Source organism: Stigmatopora argus, chromosome 8, assembly GCF_051989625.1.
Source record: "Stigmatopora argus isolate UIUO_Sarg chromosome 8, RoL_Sarg_1.0, whole genome shotgun sequence".
NCBI lineage: Eukaryota > Metazoa > Chordata > Actinopteri > Syngnathiformes > Syngnathidae > Stigmatopora > Stigmatopora argus.
Window position 1 is genome coordinate 6,419,966 of NC_135394.1, and position 20,815 is coordinate 6,440,780.

Genomic DNA, 20,815 nt, shown 5'->3' on the forward strand with positions numbered 1-20,815 from the left:
TGTCTGCGGCAGAGCAGCAAAGCAAAGGAGATGGTGAAGGATTGTTAAGCGTGTTGTGACACTAGCTTTTAAAATGTATTTTGAACTTCCTTTAGATTGTATGCACACCCTGAAAATGAACGTCCTGCGGCCATTATGTTCGATCCATGTCTAATGAGGAGCAGATTGATGGTCTGGATGGAAACCCAAAAGCCCGATTCCAAGTCCTCCTCTAATGGTAAGACGAGAATTTATTACAGCCTCACTTGATAAACCCAAAATGCAAACATTGTTCTGTTGTTAATGAAAAAGTTCTAATGATGCTGCCTGAAAATGTCACTTTTATTTATCATAGCATCTAAGTTAGTGGAATTAAAAGTATTTGATTGGATAGAAATGTTGTTGTTTTGCTTATATTTAGTAAGTGTTTATATTCTTTTATGATAGTGTTCATGCACATCAGATTTGCTTATAAAGTGGTAAATTTCAGCAATCTTACATAGCCAGTGGTTTATAATATCACTTCAATATTAGTATTCATATTTCTAAGAAAAGGTCCAGAAAACACATTCATTTTCAATAACAGCTCATTTTAATTAACTTTATAAATAATGGAAAGTGTGTTTATAGGTTTTTACTCATATTTTGTAATGGAATAATCATTTCACAAATGAGTTATGCTGGATAAGTAACGGCACAAGAGAAACGTGGGAGAATAAATACCAAACAAAGAAATGGAACAATAATTATCAAACGGGAAATGGAACTTATTCCACTGTAGGAAGTCGTTAATGTCTTTCTTCCACCATCTCAGTCCAATCATTTATAAGATAAAATAACGGAAATAAGAATAGCAGAATTTGCACATTAAAATCAGTAACAGACGTAACAGTATCACTGGCTAAATCATTTGTATGAATCAAAATTGCACAGCTTTTAAGTGCTGTTTAAATGCATTTTGCAATTGGTACAATACAGAGTAAACCTCTGCAGTTTAGTTTCTATTCAAATACTTATTTAGATAATGTGTTTATTAGATTTTTTATGTGAATGTAAACTTTAATTAAGTAAAGCTTTTTCTTTTCCTCACTTTAACTGCAATTAATATTTGAATGTTCACATAATAGCAGAGCGTGGAGATCCAAATATGTTCTAAGGTGGTACTTGCTGTAAAAATATGGAGAACTATATTCTCAATATAAGTGTAGAGTGAGGAAGTTCTTCTCACCAATCATCCAAAACAATATTTTTGTGAGATAAAAAAATAGGGACACAGATTACAAATAACTTTCAATATTTTTATGTGGGGCTGCCAGTTGTTTTTCAAGGAGAGCAATTAACATGTCTCCTCAAAACCACACATTGATTCAGCTAATTGGTACTTTAGCTTGTGGCATTCTTAAAAGGTTCGCATGGTTGTACTCGTCAACCACCATCATTTGTCTAATGTTACACATCTGATGGAATAGAGGACATAATCATGGTGTTGTTATCATCCTCCGTGTCTCTTTCTCCCTGTAACTTTTAATCTTTACTTTATTTGCCTGTATTAAACAAATGTTTAGGTATCATGGTAAGAAAACATACCTTTACTCTTAGCTCCACTTTTTTTTTTAAATAACTATGAACAAGCTTCTTATCTTGGAAGATCACAACTCAATCTATCTATTGCTAGACTAGATGATCAACACTCGGTAAATGACATTAACCCTCAAGAACTAAAATATGATCTGATGACCAAAGTGTATAGTATTCAGCTATTAAGACAAAATGACAAACATATTGCTTATTAGCAGTACCAGTAATCTGATTTGATGCAAAAACAGACATGCACTTGGGTGTAATGTCTCAAACCGCTGAAAGGATCACTAAGGGGATGATGGGTTGTCTGTGTTTCCTGTTCCTGGCTAAAATGTAATCAGATTTCCTGCCAGCTCATGAATAGCCTCGCATTTTCTCTGTAGCTGTTTTAGATTACAAGTGAATTTTTTTTTTATTTTATCACCAAGTGAGATGTTTCTGGCCTTACTTTCCTACATAATAAAATTTGACAAAATGTAGTTTACATGTCAAATACTACATGTAGAAGATACATAGATAACAGATTTTTTCTCTTTCCCTCTTTTCCTTTTTAAGGTTGAAGAGACAGATTCCATTGCAGTGATATTGGTCTTCAAAAGTGAAGTGAAGATTTCTCAATTCATTTGGACACCATGAACGCATCCACCCAACCAAGCTCCAACAACACCCCACTCTGCTACACTATTAACAATCCTCCATTCAACTATGTGCCCACCATTGCCTCAGCCTATTACTCATCCATCTTCACCCTCCTGGGAGTCTCCTCCAACCTCATCGCTTTTGTGGTTCTCGTCAAGTCGTTCCAGCGGACTAAGAGCAGCTCTCGCTCTTCCTTCCTCATTTTCCTGGGCGGCCTAGTTGTCACAGACTTCATGGGTCTAGCGGTCACAGGCACCATTGTTATCTCCTTTCACAATACCCATTTCAACTGGCGTGCTTTAGACCCACACTGTCACTTTTGCAACTTCATGGGCATGTCCATGGTTTTCTACGGACTATGCCCATTATTGCTTGGTGCCGCTATGGCTTTGGAGCGCTTCATTGGCATCGCCCATCCATTTGCACGTACCACCCTTCCCAAAAGTAGAACAGTCTTCATGTTGTTGCTGGTGTGGTTTATTGCCGGCTGCATAGCGTTGTTACCTCTGGCAGGTGTTGGAAGCTACCACATGCAAATGCCTGGCTCCTGGTGTTTTTTCAATATTAGCTCAGAGGGCAGTGACCTGATATTTTCAGTGCTCTTCTCCATGGTGGGGTTAACGTGTCTTGCTGTGTCCTTTGTGTTGAACACCGTGAGTGTTGTGACGCTCATCAAGGTGTGCTGTGTAAGGGATAAGATGCAACGTCCCCGAGACCAAGAAATAGAAATGATGGTTCAGCTCATCCTGATAATGGCTATTGCTACCATCTGCTGGTGTCCAATGCTGGTAAGACTCTCTAATTGTCTGAATGGAAATCTAAAATATAATTCTGTAACGATCGCACAATTTCTTCACCCAAGATACTAACCACCCGATCCCTTATAGTCTAAATACGCTCCTATCCGCCTGTTCCAGGCCATTTTACACAAGGCCCACTGCATACGTCTTTCCTGCGGTCTGCCTTCCTGCGGAATCTGGACACGCATGCGTAAAACGTAGGCGTTCATTTTTTTAAGTGTCACTTTATTCGCTCCCGACCTCTGAGCAGTTAACAAACATTCAGCGAAATGACAAAAATATAATAAATTAAAGGATTGGGATTTTTTTTTAAATATAAGGTCAGCGCTGGAGGTTTTTTGGTTTTTTTAATGAAACACAAAATACTACCGTTTGATTTTTTTGGTTTATTTGAGTAAGAAGCCTGCCTATTTATTAGTTTTGGCTTTTGAAGAAAGATAAAATGACATATGAAGATAGTTAGAAAGTATTGCAATGAGTTAGTGTTTGCAAGGCGGCTCGGTGGACAAGGGGTTAGCACGTCGGCCAATGGGTTAGCATGTCGGCCTCACAGTTCTGAGAGCGAGGGTTTGATCCCAGGTACGGACCTTCCTGTGTGGAGTTTGCATGCTCTCCCAGGGTGGCGTGGGTTTTTTCCCAGGTACTCTGGTTTCCTCCCACATCCCCAAAACATGCAGATTAGGCTGGTTGGACACTCTAAATTGCCCACAGGTATTATGAGGGATTATTATGGGTTGTCCGTCTCCAGAGAGGCAGACTGCAGGCTCACAGTTTGAGCCAAATTGAGGGATAGCATCTTCATTGGGAAACAAATTGATGGGTCAAAAAGCAACCAAGAAATCAACGTGATGAGAAATTATTAATCACAGTTACATACTTGATTACACTTTGTATTACACACAGACACATCAATGGTAAATATTATCTAAAAAGGGTTAAACATCAGAAAAACTTCCATTTTGGGTTTTTTTTAATTGTTAAAAAAATATTCTTTCTGCTGTTATGCACTAGATAATAAGGTTCATCTTCCAGAACTGTCCCAGTTTTAAATGGGAATTCTATAGTTCACAAGAAAAAAAAGAAAGCATTTCATGATACATTTAGGAAAACAGGAAAACTCCGGATTACCTAAATACTGCATTAAGATTGACTAATAATGTCATAGGAATGCCTGCATAACAAGCCCATTGTGTCAAATGGGCAGGCATCTAAAGCATCCTTCAACTGATTCTGAGGTCCCCCTTTTTTAAGCAGTATAAATAAAACATCTCAATAAATGTCACTCGAATATGCACAAATCAGACTTAAATGTTACCTTATTTTTCACTTCAGTCCTTCTCATTCAAATGACTTTTCTGCTGAGTGTCGCTTGCGGTAGTACAGCTTCCAATTCGTATGATCTAGTAACAAAAAAGATTAATGATTAATATTTATAAATAAAACATCTTAATAAATGTCACTAGAAGGTGCACAAAGCTGATTTAAATTTTAGCTTATAATTGTTCACTTCTGTCCGTCTCATTCAAATGACTTTTCTGCTGAATGTGTCACTTGAGGTAGTCCAGCTTCCAATTAGTATGATCTAGTCATAATAAAATGTAATGATTAATATTTATAAATAAAACATCTTAATAAATGTCACTTGGGGTAGTCTGGCGTCCAATTAGTCCATATTTTTTCATCGGAAAATCGCTTACAAACTGTAGCTTTGCTGCATGTTTTGCAGAGCAGAACATTCACATTCACTTGAAATTGCAATCCAAATGAAAAAAAACTCACCCAGTTCCACCACTTGTTCTGCTATTTGCACATACTCCGACAGCCATTCCAACTTAAAAGAAGCGCAGCTCTTTTTTACTTTGGTTTGGGAAGGCGACGTAGTATCACATTGGTTTAGCAGGGTTAGCATTAGCATCACTTAACTCAGTCACACTGTACGTGCGCATGTTTGTATACTGTCGATACCATGAATTGCTGCGTCGCGTACTTGCATCGTATAATAGGATTGGATGGACACATGTCACTCACTGAATTACACAGCAAGATGGTACAGAAAAAAAGATTACATACATATATAAATTCATTTGCAGTGCGTACAGTCCGCTGGATGGCTTTTCTTGTGCGCACAGAGTGTACAAGTGAGTGCGACCACCTGCGCGCAATTGCGCAATTGCGCAGCTGCGCGTCCTCTCCACGTGGTTCATTTGTTTTCAGCAACGCAACTTCCTCAAAAGCGGAAATAAAGATTTGCAGATAATCTGAGGGGACATTGATACTGTGATAGCCTTTTCTGTACAACACCCATGCACGCTCAAAACCAGCACCGTCTAAAGCTAAACTGTAGTAAATGACTCATAATAGCTAGGGAGTTTTCAGAGATTGATTGATTATATCATTTATATAATAATTCTATATGCAATTATATTATAATTGCATGCATTGAAAGAAAATGTATGGAAAACAATTACCTCAATATATATTTACATATATATTTATTGAAAAAATATATTGCATTAAGAGTGCCATCTTTTTATAGACTAAGTTGTTAAAAGCCATCTAAATACACCAATTCAATACATGCATTTTTGCTGACTGCCATTGAAATTACTAGAAAACCCTTCTTGTCCCAGCTATGTAGGCTTAAGCATTTCTACATTTGTACACAATTTGAAGATGGAAGAGGATTAGATTTTGTACATTTTTGCTATTGATATTCTTGTTTTATATACGTATATACACATATATGTATATATATATATAATATATATATATATATATATATATATATATATATATAATATATATACCAGGGCTTGGGAACCTTTTTGATCGAAAGAGCCATAAACAATTCATATTTTTTAAATGTTAATCCTTGAGAGCCGTGCTCCGAATTTAAACGTCAACCTAGATGAAAATGTGTGCCTTTTTTAGTCACTTCACCACTTTTAAAGCACAAAAAGTCTTTGAATTCTTTTGACAACATTGTTACGTTGTTGCTTATCAATGAGTGTCAATGAGAATATCCATGCAGAAGAGTGTAATGAAAAAAAAATATGATTATAAGGCGCCGGAAGGTGGTGTCAACGCCATAATACCAACGTAACGCTCTAATTCCTGCGCTTTCTCACCAGCAGTTTCCATAGTTAACCTCACAGGTTAGCGGAGAGCCATATGCACCCATCAAAAGAGCCATATGTGGCTCCCGAGCCATAGGTTCCCTACCCCTGCCACATACCATATAAAAAATAAATAAAATCAGACTTAGGCTTGTCATCATCATTGACTAGACAAAAGCCTAATTGTCATCATACCCAGCTGCGTATGACGAAATTGAAAGTGCTTCTCCACAAAGTGCGCTTTTCCCAGGCAAGAGCGCAACCAACTCCCGGCGACTGCGGAAAGGTTTGCCTCACCGATGCCAACAAAGAATAAAATGGATCACTCACCTCCCACTGTCTGCTTACTTACCTTCAGTCAGCCAGCAGGAGGCAGATCACCGCCCAACGTCCTTCATGTTTCCTCACCCCGAAGTTGTTACACAAAGGGGATTGTGTGTCGTGCTACTGCAAATTCAGAGTCCTGATGGCTGTGGGAAAGAAGCTGTCCTTAAGCCTCTTTGTCTGTGCTTTGTGAGACCGGTAGCGCCTGCCAGAGGGAAGCACCTGGAACAGGTTGTGACCAGGGTGGTCCGGGTCCCCAACAATGTTCCCGGCTCTGCTGAGGTAACGAGGGCTGGCAATATCTTCCAGTGAGGGCAGAGAGCAGCCGACGATCCTCTGGGCAGTGTTAATCACTCTCTGCATGGCCTTTTTGTCTGCTGCCGTGCTTCCAGCGTACCACACTGCGATGCCGTATGCCAGGATGCTCTCCGCAGTGGCTTTATAGAAAGTTACCAGAAGCTTAGTGTCCAAGTTGTTCCTCCTGAGTACCCTCAAGAAATGGAGTCGTTTCTGGGCCTTCTTCACTACTGCCATGGTGTTTGTGGACCAGGAGAGCTTGTCCGTGACGTGGACCCCCAGGAATTTAAAGGACTGGACCCTGTCTACACGAACTCCATTTATGAGGAGTGGGGCCAGATCTGTGCTCTGTTTGCGGAAGTCCAGGATTATTTCTTTAGTTTTTGTGTTGTTCAGTGTGAGGTTGTTCATCGAGCACCACGAAGACAGTTTGTTGACCTCGTCTCTATAGGCCGCCTCATCCCCTTCTGAGATGAGTCCGACCACAGTGGTGTCATCAGCAAATTTGATGATGTAGTTAGACTGGTGGGTTGGTGTACAATCATAAGTGTACAGGGAGTACAGAAGAGGACTCAGTACACAGCCTTGAGGGGAGCCAGTGCTCAGTGTAATGGAGGAAGAAAGGTGGGAACCAAGTCTAACAGTTTGTGGTCGGTTGGTTAGGAAGTTCTTTATCCAACAGCAGATGGAGGAGGATAGTCCAAGCTGGGAGAGTTTGTCAGTCAGAATGTCCGGTTTCATGGTGTTGAAGGCTGAGCTATAGTCAATGAAAAGCATCCTCACGTAATTCCCATGGTGTTTCAGGTGGCTCAATGCTGTATGTAGAGCAATGGTGATTGCATCCTCATGGACCTGTTAGCTCTATAAGCAAACTGGTGAGGGTCAACTGAGGGAGAGATTGTATTCCTGATATGGCGGGCTATCAACTTTTCAAAGAGCTTCATGATCACAGGCGTGAGAGCAACAGGCCTATAATCATTCATGCTGTCAATGGTTGGCTTTTTGGGGACAGGGATAATGGTGGCAGATTTCAGGCAGGATGGATTGATGGATTCTTGCAGGGAACAATTGAAGATTTTTGTGAAGACTCCAGCCAGCTGGTCAGCACAGGCTTTGAGCACCTTCCCAGGTACTCCATCAGGGCCAGCAGCCTTCCTGGTATTCACAGACCGCATTTCCAGTCACACTTCCTGTTCCTGGAACTTCAGTGTATTGCTGCAGGGTAGTGCAACAACCAAAAACTTGTCCATGTATTCCTGATATCTGCTGAAAAAATGTTTAATTCCTACTTCAGCAAGTCAAAATGGCATCATGCATCATTAGTGCTGGCTTCCAAAATTAAAATGGCTTCTACATTTTAATTTGTCCTGTCACCAATTAAACAAAGTGTGTCCATTTTTTGGAACAAACCCAGCAGGTTAGACCAGGTTTGTGCTGGTGTGGGCGTGACAAAAACCATTTCCATTTGCCACCAATCACAGCTGCTTTTGTTTGCATAAACCCTTATGAATGTTTTATTGTGTATTGCTTTTTGTCAGGTCTTTTGTATGAAATGAGGTCTATTGCCCCCCCACCACCACCACCACCCACCCCACCACCACCACCACCACCACCACCACCCACCCCTTCTCTCTATCTATCGTCCATCTATCCATTTAGCCCTCCCTCTTTCTCTCCTACAGTGCAACACAATCCAAAATAACCAGCATTATTAAAAATGTAACTAATGACAAACACAGCCCCATTTTTGTCCTAAAATATTTGAAATGTAATACAGAGTTGTCAAAATCTAATTCTGCCCAATAGGTTTTAAATAATCATTCTATAATAAGTAAAATGCACATAATATTCTTTATAGGTAGGTATAAGTACAAATGTTATTTTGCAGCCTGGTCTAATCTTGGTTGTGTGATGCCTTGCACAGATTTATGTTCTGGTGAACTCTTGGACTGCAGAAGCCATTAAAGATGAAAGTCTTTTGTTGTACATACGCTTGGCCACCTGCAATCAGATATTCGACCCCTGGATATACATCATCTGTCACATTTCCCGATTAAGGCGAGTTAAATGTGAAAGGTTATATAGTCCACTGTACTCGTGAGTCACTCCATGAACTCCATAAACCCAATCAAACCATGTCTCAGATGAGGGGATTCATTAATACAGGTTGTATTCTTATCTAACCCATTAAAACACTAACATAAGAAATGCGTTTTATCCATTGTGTCATCTGTGAACCTACCGTGCATTCTTTGCTTTCTATATCTTCTATGCCCCATTTTGTGCATGAAATGGTCACCCACACCTTGGAAATGTTTATTTCATGTCATGACTAAAACTAGATTTTCTACTTTGACTTTCACTACTGCAAGGTGATTCCTGTTTAAACAACAATGAATATTTAATCTCATTAAGTAATGCTGTGGAAAAGTCAACATAATGCAGTTGTCAAGCTAGGTTCAATTCATTCCACTAATTTCATTCCTAACTCTCATTTCCTATTCTATTACATTTACAGCATGATATTGTCATTGTTGCTTAATGAATACAACTCCCTCAGTTCAATTTCCATCCCATTTACTGAATATCATATTTATGCTAATTTCTGAATTTCTTCTTCCACCAGGTATTTATTGCACAAACTGTGCTGAGAGGCCATCCTGTCCAGGTCTTATACCTTCTGCTGTGGCTACGCTTTGCCTCCTGGAACCAGATCTTGGATCCATGGGTTTACATCCTGTTTCGCCGGGCGATATTAAAGAGAGTCTACTCACGAATTGACTGGTCCAAATGGTCTACTTTAAACCGATCTTTGAGAGAATCCTTTTCCATATTCACTCATTCTTCTTCATTTGGAAGATCCCTTAGCACAGGGGAAACAGAACCAAGTGAAAAACTAAATGAAACACCAAATACACCCTAAAGGCACTTGCTCATCTTAGACGGATGACCAAAGAGGAGAAGCTGAATCATAGTCATGAACTTTTCTCAGTCAATATTCAGAGGTCCTTTCTAAAATGGCATAGGGTGAGTAGGTGTTCTCAATACAGGATTCTCAACAAAATTGTTAATTGCATGTCTGTATATCGTCTACATGAGATACGTCAACATGTAGCTGCAAGTATCTAGTTCATGGGTGTCCAAATCGGTCCTCAAAAGGATACATTTTCACTAATCTGGTATCTTAAACATTAAGCAATTGATTGCTGACAGGTGCTACTTGTTGTGATCGGCAAGCCAATGAAAGATGGACAAGTGGAGCACTCAAAAAGTACACTCAAAAAGTACAACAAAAACAGCACGACCGAGTCGGCGAATAAAACTAACTTTTACACAGTACAAAATACAAACTTCGAAATTCTCAGGAGGTCTCAGCAAAGTGTTGGGCAAGCAGGGCGCTAAGTAAGGGTAAAGCATGCAATACAGAATGCACAAATACTTTGCTGGCCTCTGGATTTCAGCTAGTGGTGAAGTAGAGTAAGAAACGACAACGATCTTGAGAAAAAAAATGCCAAAGTGGCATGTTGCTGATACTTTAATTCCATGATTATACCAGGGTTTTGTGTGGGGTAATCCAGGTGCACTAACATGAAACCTAAGGTAGTGAAGGTCTCCTAGATCTCGTCCGCACGTCTTTATCCGGGTGATGTCCAGGTTCACCAAAAATTTAATGGATGCGCTGAATTGTTCCTATCTGCTCTAAATTAAATCTGTAATTAGCTGTCATTAGTTCGCTCAACTCATGTATAATGTTGACCGCAGTTCGGCCATGCACCTGAAGATTGTTACATAATGGCATATTGTTTTCATACACTGGCTACAACCACTGACCTCATCAGTATCTTCACTAGCAAATACTATATACTAACATAGATGTCACCCAAAACGCACATTCGTTTTTTCAACAGTTTAGACGCCGAGGACAGTTTGGACCATTGTCATAATTTTCATTCTGGAAGGCGTTTTCAAATGTTAGCGTTTTCAGTCCACGAAAATTGCGTTGCTCTTTAAACGATCAGGCTTTCTGGAAAAGTATTTGGCTTTTTTTTTACACAATATATTCTTGAATAAATTGCTTTGAGCCATAAAACAAGTATTTTTTTTACATGTCATAAGATTTGTTAGCTTTTATATTATTTGTAAAACATGAATCATCTTGTGTTGAGGAAATGAATCAAATTGTTTCAAGAAAATACATCCTTTTGCCATTTTAGAAGAGCATTTTTCAGTGTTGTAATATTCTGTCTTCATTACTGACTTCAATGGTGTTTGAAGTCTGAGTTTTGAATTTATTCCAAAATGGTGAGTGGAGTTGCTGCTAGTTAAAGATGATGAAAAATCAAAGATCAATGCATTATTAGTTAAAGATGATGAAAAATCCAAGATCAATGCATTATTCTTGAGATGTGTGGCTCATTTAGTAAATTTTTCCCGAACATGCCGAACTAAAACATTGCTAATAACTACGTAACTATGTGTAATTGTGAATGAGCTATAACTAATTGTGCATTACAGATCATACTATTACACCTTCTGTGTCATTATACAGCAAAATAAACACTGTGGTTGTGCATAAAAATGATGAAGTTATTATTTTTAGTTCATTAACAGGGAAGCTGGTTTCTCTTGTAACAGAGAACATTCCGGACAATATAAAAAAAAAACTTGTTTAGCCCATTTTTTTAATCATTTTACACTTTGATTTAATACTGAAAATGTGTTCCAAACCCACTAATGTGTTCTACTATATAGTTGGGTTGGTAGCCTTAAGTCGAAGGTGGTAGCACTGACAGATAGTTCAACTTTTTTATACCATTATCAGTTGCTAAAAAATATTTCAAACTCATTATCATCTCATCCGTTCAATATCCTTTTCCTCCTGGTCTTAGAAGATAATGACTTGAAAGCCACTGTTTGAAAATCACTGCAACAGGAAATACCAATCAGTCTGGGATCAGGAAGTGAGATATTCTACAATGAACTTTAAAGAAAAGACCTAAAATGTATATGATGATCAAATCCTCTTTTTGAAAAGAACGGTGTATCTAGAGAAACAGAAAGAATAATTTTTTTTGTCATTGCCATGATTTTTGAAGAAACAGAGTCTTGGATAAATGTTGAACATATGCAAGCATTAAACATGTATGCATAAATTAAATATTCATATGAGGAATGAGGAGGCCACAATGCCTTTTTATAATTGGATGTACCGGCATACACTATACAGCTGTATAGTGACATTAAAAATCTAGATTCTCCCATTCTTGACATCTCCAATTGCTCCCCAGACGTCAAACAAAAATACATCAGGAAATGCGAAATCTCCCAAAACTGAGTCCAATGCTTCTGCAAAGTCATCTGGGTTCTTCTTGTCTTTGCCTGCTTCCACAATGGTAGTTGCTGCACAAAGGAAATTATATATTTAGATTGTTTTTCTTTTTTTTTCATATATATTTTTTTCATTTCATTTATCAGTAAAAGGTTAAAAATATTCCACTTCACATTGCTATTTTTTTGGACAAGTTTCTGGTTCATTAGTGACATCACAACAACCCACATGAAAAAAAAACGTGTGCGGTCGATTGGTCGCCGGTCTTTTGGTCGCCGTCTTTTGGTCGCCGGTCTTTTGGTCGCCGGTCTTTTGGTCGCCCGGACCACGACAACGGGCAACCAAAAGACCGGCGACCAAAAGACCGACGACCAAAAGACCGGCGACAAAACAAGGTAAAACAACACGGTCTACGCATCAATAAAACCCAACAATGGCCATGAGCAGTTTCACTGAGCCGACGTGTGAGTGTATAAGAGTTTGTATGTACATGCGTTGTCCCTTTAAGAAGCCACGTCAGTCAGGGTCTTAACAAGTTCTCCAACAAAAAACAATAAAAGTCCGGGAAATTTGGAGCTTTTCTTTAGCCTAGTAATTAATAGGGCATTAAGTATGACTAAATAGTAATTCACAGTTTGTATTTAGGAAATTTGAGCAACGATTTAAATGGTAATTATCAATAACCTTCCGGGCAACCAAAAGACCGGCGACCAATCGACCGTGTACCAAAAAAACAGCATTCTTCAGATATTATTGTGTTTTGCTGTTGTTGTTGTTATTGTTGTTATTAACACAGCAAAACAGCCAAGCTTCTTCTGAGTGGTTATGAGCTTCACCGCAGCATAAGAAGAGATTTATAAAAAAAAAGACCCAGCGCCACCAAGAATGCTCCGCAGGATGGTCCTTGGACGAATGATACCAGTTATGATCCAAGACGGTTTCTGGTTGTTTAGAATAAAAGTTCAACTGCATACAATTTTAATATTATTATCACAGGTTGGTGGTGACCAGCTTTACCTTATGCCTATCATCTCACATCACCCCTTACATCACATGTGTCAAATGGCGGCCCGGGGGCCAAATCTGGCCCGCCGCATCATTTTGTGTGGCCCGGGAAAGTAAATCATGAGTGCCGACTTTCTGTTTTAGGATCAAATTAAAATGACGAGTAAAGATGTATATTAAATTTCCTGATTTTCCCTCTTTTAAATCAATTATTGTAATTTTTTAATCAATTTTTTTCTGTGTTTTTAGTTCAAAAATCATTTTGTAAAATCTAAAAATATATAAAAAAAGCTAAAATAAACATTGTTTTAGATCTATAAAAAACTGAATATCCAGGGCTTTTAATCCAGTTCTTTTAATCCATTTATATAAAAAAAATCTAAATATTATATCTAAAATGGTCTGGCCCACATGTAATCGAGTTGAAGTTAACGCGAACCGCAAACCAACTGACACCCTTGCCTTACATCATAAATAATTTTCTAGATAAATGGTAAAAACAAATCAACAAATCTAAACAAATTCTTCCTGGAGAACTAATGGCTTATTGTGCAAAAACTAAGCAATTTGCAATGTAGTTTTAACTTGAAAGCACTCAATGCAATATCATTATTGTGGTTTTACCGAGCTCTAAATCCCGGATGCCCATGTAGCTTTCCAGCAGGTCATCCACTTTCATGGTGGCCCGTTCTTCAAACTCATTCTGCTAGGAGGAAAAATACTGGTGGTTAAACTTCTCATTGACAAGTTGTACGTCTGCCTTTTAAAGTAGTATAAAAGAACATTTTTTCCACGGTGCCTCGCATTGCAACTGCAATGATTGGCTTTCACAGCTTGCATATGTTGGAAGCATTGGAAACTGAGATTATGTATGTGAAAGGTCTGTGACGGTGAGAAAGCCTATCCAATATGGCAGCAATGCCAGACCCCTTTCTTGGTATAATAGTCACATGAGATAGTATTATAATATATATAGTATAATATAGTTTGTGTCTGGAAGTTATCAAGGCATTTCAGATGGATGCTCATACTGGCAAAAAGAAGTATATAATTATTTTTTCTCTTTTCGCTCCCTCTCCTGCTGTTGTTCTTTTTATTTCATTTTTTTTAAAATACACACAAAAAGTCGCATCAAAAATTTGAATAATTTGTTACTTTCCACCGCTGTTTTTTGTCATTGGACTTCTGTGGTTTTCATGGATTTCCCATAATGAACACAATGTTTGGTTGTCCATGCATGAACACACCAGGACACAAAAGGCTAAAGATTGATTGGTTGCACCATTAGACTTGCATAAGTGTGTTTTAGTCGGGGAAGATATCGCTCCGACCTGGCAGACCCAAATGTATTGTGAGGCTCAGGCTAAGTGTAGTAAGACCACTTTGGAGGGTGCTTCAACGTTATGGAGTATACTAGACTTCTTTATACAGTTCATGATTCATGACGAGACCATTCAGATAATGGGAAACAGAGTATGGTACATTTCCTGGGTAAATTCATATTAGGTTAGTGTCAATTTTGAGGTTGTTGATGTAGTGTAAGTTAACTTTTTTGGTACGTAAGCTAAACTTCTGAGGTGTGTTAAAATTTCTTATGGAAGCCGACAGTCGCTGATTGTTGGTCAATGTCCTGCAAACTTACTACTTCCTGGACAGTAGCTGAACCTCTCGAACGAAGACGCAGGGTTTCCCTTCCATTGAGGATTTTGCCTTCATTAGACTTTGGTGCTTTGGTCCTCATTCCAATCATATCTACACGCAAACAAAAAAAACAAAAAAACTGTAGTTTATTTAATTAAAGATGTTTGGAACCCCCTAGTTAGTGGTTTTTTTTCATCACAGTTAATTACAAATCTAACTTTTGGCAGGTTCGCACGCTTTCATTGTTTTATTCAAACCCGTAAGTATGTGATCACTCGTGACCTCGTATACATTTCAAGATGAGCAGATAAATGCTTTTGTGTTATAGTTATTTAAAATCACCGTGCGCCACTCCATATCCTGAGCGACAAACAACCATCAACCACATGACTAGAAGCACCTAAAAATGAGCAACTACGGCCAAATTGTGGAACTCGTATGGTAGCTTGAAGGACAAAATCATATTAGGTTACATTTTAAATCGGAAAATTAAAGCATTTAAAAAAAATATTGAAACCTTTTCTTTAAAACTTTTGTCTCTAGGCTAATAATTCGAATGGGAAACGTTCTGCTTTTATGTGCCATGCAAGTAAACTACACGTCACTTCCACGCAGCGGTTATATTTCCCACCAAAACCTTATATGGCATCTGCATTTTCATTCTACTGGCTAAGTGTCCTATAAATGACCAAGTGTTTTGTTGGCCATGGTGGAGGTCCAGTAAAAAGTCCAAAACCCTCTCTAAGAGTAGAAATTAAGCCTTGCATTGGATTTACTGGAAAAAAAGAAATGAAAAGAAATCTAGAGAAAGTTTCTCAGGGTTTGCCAGTCAGTTAAAACACATGCTGTGAACAAATAGTTGATGACACAGTCATCATTTTCTCAGTGAGCTGATGGAGGTTATTCCTAGTTTATTTACCTTAGATGGGGTTTATACATATTGTTGAGGCGTTAACATGCATATTTGCCTGTCGAGCAACCCTGAAAACTACATGCACTCAACATTCATTCATTCATTTTCTGTACCGCTTATCCTCACATGCACTGAACAGGTACAGTAAAAGAAAAGGTCTGTCCCCACTCCCAGTCCTTATTCAAATATGCCATCATAGATTTTATAGCATGTGTTTCTTCTCCAATGTAAGTTCTACATCGGTGTACGTTAAATTGTAAAAACTAAATCTCACCAAAGGCCCTTTTGGGTCCGACCAAACGTAAAGTAAAGGGAATGCCTCTTGGTTGCTCTTTCAGCATCTTGGCCACTTCATAATGTCGACATCCCACAATGCTCTGGTCGTTGATAGCTTCGATGTGGTCACCAACACACACGGTCTTCAGTTGATCTATTGTGCTGCCTTCTTTTATTCTCTGAGGAGAAAGAGAATCCACTTTCAGTTTGTTTTTTATAATTATATGTTTTTACTATTACAAGAAATTTGTTTTTGAAACTGTGTACTTTAAAGAAGTTAGCTGGTTAAATATGGATGAAAATTCTTTTGCTGTCCTTTTTCACCTTGATAAATGCATATCCAGCACCATTGTCTGTTATGGTAAGGCCCAAAGCATCCTCTGTCTTCACCACCTCCACCTCCTTTGTCTCTCCTCTGACATGAGCAAATATGAAGTCTTCTAGTCCAATCTGTCCTCCTAGTAACTTCTGCATGTCAACCTTATGGGAGTTGAGGGTACAGAATAAGATCTGGAAGTAGAAATGGCAATTGAAGGGACATGTAAATTAATGATCTGGATTTGAATGATAAATAATTATAATAATATATGTTAAGTTTGTTGTTACAACCTACTGTTGACTGCAGTGGTGTACAGTAACTCATCCCACCTATGCTATACAGACTTTGAACAGCAGAGGACGACAAATTCAAACAAATATCCAGACGTGTGGCTTAAGTCCTCGTTTATGAACATTTAGTAAATTTACTTTCCTGGGTGTTGATTTTAAACTATAATTGTCTATTTAAAAGCAAACTGATATGTTTTCCTTCAGTTGGTATTTGAAATGAAAGCCATTTTTTCACGACCCAGAATAGTTGATTTTTTGTCAAGACATAATAAAAACTAAAAAACACAGAGACACCATAATAAACGTAATGCAAACCCCTCTAAACTCTTCGTTTAAACAAATCCTTTATTTCATAGAATGAGTGAGAAATTGAAGATAATCAGTCATGTGTTATCTGACCTATTGCAGTTCCGCTAAGATATTGCATTCATGTGATACTGAGGCCTGACTAGAGTTCAAGGTCTTTTGTCATGTAGCTGCATTGTTACCAAAAGTCACTTGGTGCTTTTGAAATAATGACAACAAGGCTCTGCATTATTCTCCGTATTACACATGTAATTGACGTTTAATGATATTCAAATTGATGTGTTTACATTTTATTTATTTTTTAACAATAAAATCTAAAAAATAAATAAAAAAAATAAAACCTCTACTAGTTTTTTCATTAATTTGTGTCATTTTTTATGATCCTTTGAAAGTCATCGGGAAGCCAAAGCTATCGCAACCGCAATACATTTTTCATGCTGCTTGAAATGTTTACATTACCTGATAAATAATGATGATGAAAATGTAATGCCTAAAATGACCATGCTCTCATTTTTTATTCATGGTGATAACATGGAACATTAAGGTGCTGCATCTTGTGTAACTTTAGCTAGTCACGTCAGCATAATTATGGCTAGTGTCTTCTTGATAAGAACATGAAGGTTGGCTGCTGTGTCCTTCAAGTGGTAACACAGATAGGAAAAGCCTTCATATCGGCCTTAATAACTCTACAGATTGGCACTGATGGTGTCTAACTGTTCGCAGAATTGGGTGAAACAGTCCAAGTCTGATTTTTCATATCAGTATCTACTTATTAGATTCTTAAAGTTACAGTTACTATGCATCAATCGTCATTTTTAACATTCATGAAATAATGAAAGAATTTAGGCAAAATGCTGGCTAGGTGGTTAGTTTGCATGGTGTCCCTATGCCTGTGTGGTTTTTTTCCAGGTAATCTGGTTTCTTCCGACTTCCCAAAAATATTCGTGTTATGCTCAAAATGGTCCCGAAGTATGAGAGAGCTTAATTGCGATTGGTCAGTTGTAGGGCATTTAATGTAATAATATGAGATAATCCAAACATTCAAAAAAAACTTTTTCAGAGAATGTTAATAAAATTGCATTCAACACCTATTATTATTTTATTGTCTGATAGAATTGGGATTTTCTTTTTCTGTTATAATTTCATCTCTTTTATTGTAAGTCCATGAACTCCAATGCACTAGCGAGTATATCATGGATGTAAAGAGGTGAACACTGCGCCACTTTACAGTAAGTATTCATGAGAACCAATCCACAAAGCCACAAAAGAGATAGTTCAAACAAAAAAAAAAGTAAAATACAACTTGTACCTCGGAAGGAGAGATGTTAAAAACTTCAGCAATCTTGGCATACAACTCCTTAACATTAGTGAATCCATGGATTCGGCCCGTTGGGCTTCCGTGAGCAAGCTGCGTGTGGAAAACAAGCCTCGGCCGTGGGTAATCCGGTGGCCCCAGTGGTGGTGGTGAAGGCGGGGGAACTGGAGGTGCTGTGGGCTCGATACGCCCCTGATTCTGGCTTTGGGCCTTGTGTCCCTCCATGGCCTCTGCCCCAGCTGCCTTGGAGTCCTGTGGGCTCATAGCCTCGGTGCTCTGCATCTGCTCACGTGCCTTCCCTCTCCGGGACCCCTGCTAGTGCAACTGCTCTACCATAAAGAGACAAACACTAAACTTCCCCCGTGGTTAGCTGTCCAACCATCCGACCACCCTCAGCTTTGGGGAGAACGGCGTTGATGAATTAGTCATGAAAAAATGGTAACACTAGCTTCCATGTAGAAACCAAATACCTTTCTAGTGAATGACTGTATGCGTTACACCGAAGCCTTCGTTAGTTCAAACTGAGAAACTACAACCACATTCGAGTTTGACTCTTAAGAAATAAAAGTCAAAATCCTATGCAAATCCTCAGACTGCCTGTGAGGAGTGCAAGGTTGAATGTTTCAAATTTCGTCGTTTGTATGAAGAGCACAACTATCTTGAAAAATGGCTGCCAATCTGTCCCAGAACAAGAAGGTAAACTGATATATTTGGTTTGGGACCACAGGTGACATCCTTCACTGGGCTCGCTGACTGGCATTCTTGGGTGAAACATTGGTGACCCTTTTGCATTGTAGACTGACCCAGCAGCAGCTGTGTAAATCACATTTATGGTGCATATTACAATAGAAAAAACACATTTTAGTTATCGCGGTATACCACTGTCACAATAGGGGTCATCAATTCATTCTTTATTCTAACTAAAGTTGTTGAGATGCACCCTTCATTGGTCACCAGTCAGTCTCAGGGCATGGAGTGAAAGAAAATTGATTGGACAATTGATACGTTCGGGAGCAATCATTTTTATCATTTTGAGAGTGGAACACTTCCTCCGGACTAGAAATGTCACCCGTATGTGTTTGATTTCTTCCTAATATGAAGTCAATTCTTCCCAGTTGCCTTTGCCTTTGAAAATCATGCGAATCAGAATCAAAGTGCCTTCTTTAAGATTGTAAACTCTCTTTTCATTACTTGTCCTATTTACAGGTATATTTTTGATAAGCATAAACACGCAAACAATGCAAAGTGTGATGAAAAATCTTTAGGATTATTTTTTTTCTCCAAATTCTTAGTTTGTTACTGTAGGTTTAGCAGAATAAGGATTCTGTATACATTTCACATTTACACATTTTATCAACAATTTTTCTAAGTTTCATATGCTGATTCGGGTTATGTGTATTTATTCATTATTCTATGAAGGATTTTTTTTGTTTATTTTAATTGCATGATTAGAGAATGGTGTTTAAGAAGGGGCAAAACACGCAAAAGTGAGGACAAGAATAAAAATAGAGACTGAATTCTAGCTTTAAAAATAAACGACACCAAACATACAGTAAAAGTACTACAATGATACAATAAAACTAATATAAAGGTTGTGTGAGAGGAACTGGAAAACATAGAATAGGTTTGTGAGAGAGAGGAGGGGAAAAGTAAAGGAGTAATGGATCGAAATTTGGAATTGGAGTTTGGTGGAGTGTCTTTGTAGTCATTTCTAAACACTTATACAAAGTGAGTGCAAGTGAGGATAAGGCCCAGGAGGTTTAAAAGGTCAAGGCCGTTGTGTATAGTAATTAGGGAGTGGCATCATTCCAAGCAACATAATGCAGTAATTAGTTAAATGGGTGATACAATGTGCTAATTCCTTGTAGAAAATAAATCTAGCTTTTGTGTGGTTTTACATACTTGTATTACTTTGGCGGCCCACAAAGACTCACAGAAAAATGTCATTTCATTAAAAATTACCCCTGTTGACATTTTCCATAGGGTCAGCTGGCCTCAATTTGCTCGCAGCTTTTCACTGGACAGAGCGCCACAGTAAAATGTTTTTTTTTTGAATTTTTGCATGTTAATTGGATCTTTTTTCTTCCACCATTGTTTTTTTATTCTGTTTATTGATACAACCACTGTGGGCTGCAATCCTACACAGAATATGCAATATATATCACGGCCTGTTTTTACCCTCCTCTGTGTGTCAAGGTCAGCATGTTTATGTATGTTTAACCCCTGATAGCAAGAATCACCTGCCTATACAAACCTTCCTTTTCTAACAGATAGCTTCTTGGAAGCTGCTGCACAAATAACACTTCTGGTCATACAAAGCCTCACGCAATAATGTGTGTATCTCTCCTGCTTAACAAAACAACCAAGAGTTTTTTTTCCCTGAATACAGTAATATTTTGCCACTTCGCAAATCAACTATCAAGATATATATATATATATATATATAAAACAAAATCATCTTAATATCTATATCATTTTGTCATTAAATTTTGTCATCAGGCTAATAAATACTGTAAACTGTTACTAGATACTTTCATTCAAATAGTACAGAAGATGAATAAATGTTATGGAGTTTTACATTTAAATCAACTGAAGTAAATTTGTTAAAATTAATAATCATTCTAGTGTGAAATCCAGTATGACTCTTTTTTTATAACTTTCTCTGATTATCTGTAATATTGCATT

The 20,815-nt window shown here is 38.1% G+C and overlaps 2 protein-coding genes and 1 long non-coding RNA gene across 7 annotated transcripts in view; 1 reads left to right on the top strand and 2 right to left on the bottom strand.

Moving 5' to 3' along the window:
* The window catches only part of LOC144079255 (uncharacterized), a 17,497-nt gene extending 12,313 nt beyond the window's left edge, over positions 1-5,184 (bottom strand). For all 3 annotated transcript variants that reach the window (XR_013301470.1, XR_013301468.1, XR_013301469.1), the window contains exons 1-2: positions 4,779-5,184; positions 4,315-4,399 (exon numbers count right to left, since the gene is read on the bottom strand). This is a non-coding gene — a long non-coding RNA (uncharacterized LOC144079255). The remainder of the gene's footprint in view (positions 1-4,314; positions 4,400-4,778) is intronic.
* Positions 12-11,328, top strand: tbxa2r (thromboxane A2 receptor). 2 transcript variants are annotated; one of them, XM_077607914.1, is made up of 4 exons: positions 12-217; positions 2,116-2,987; positions 8,661-8,794; positions 9,363-9,545. In XM_077607914.1, exons 2-4 carry the CDS (start codon positions 2,193-2,195, stop codon positions 9,385-9,387), a joined length of 954 nt encoding a protein of 317 aa, XP_077464040.1. In that variant the 5' UTR covers positions 12-217; positions 2,116-2,192; the 3' UTR covers positions 9,388-9,545. The 2 variants fall into 2 exon arrangements, with proteins under 2 accessions (XP_077464040.1, XP_077464039.1); XM_077607913.1 differs by lacking the exon at positions 8,661-8,794 and having other exon boundaries at positions 9,363-11,328.
* On the bottom strand, positions 10,864-18,459 carry gipc3 (GIPC PDZ domain containing family, member 3). 2 transcript variants are annotated; one of them, XM_077607916.1, is made up of 6 exons: positions 18,125-18,459; positions 16,225-16,410; positions 15,899-16,079; positions 14,713-14,822; positions 13,695-13,773; positions 10,864-12,136 (listed from the first exon to the last, which is right to left on the bottom strand). In XM_077607916.1, exons 1-6 carry the CDS (start codon positions 18,410-18,412, stop codon positions 11,985-11,987), a joined length of 996 nt encoding a protein of 331 aa, XP_077464042.1. In that variant the 5' UTR covers positions 18,413-18,459; the 3' UTR covers positions 10,864-11,984. The 2 variants fall into 2 exon arrangements, with proteins under 2 accessions (XP_077464042.1, XP_077464041.1); XM_077607915.1 differs by having other exon boundaries at positions 13,695-13,776.
* Positions 18,460-20,815: the final 2,356 nt, after the last annotated feature.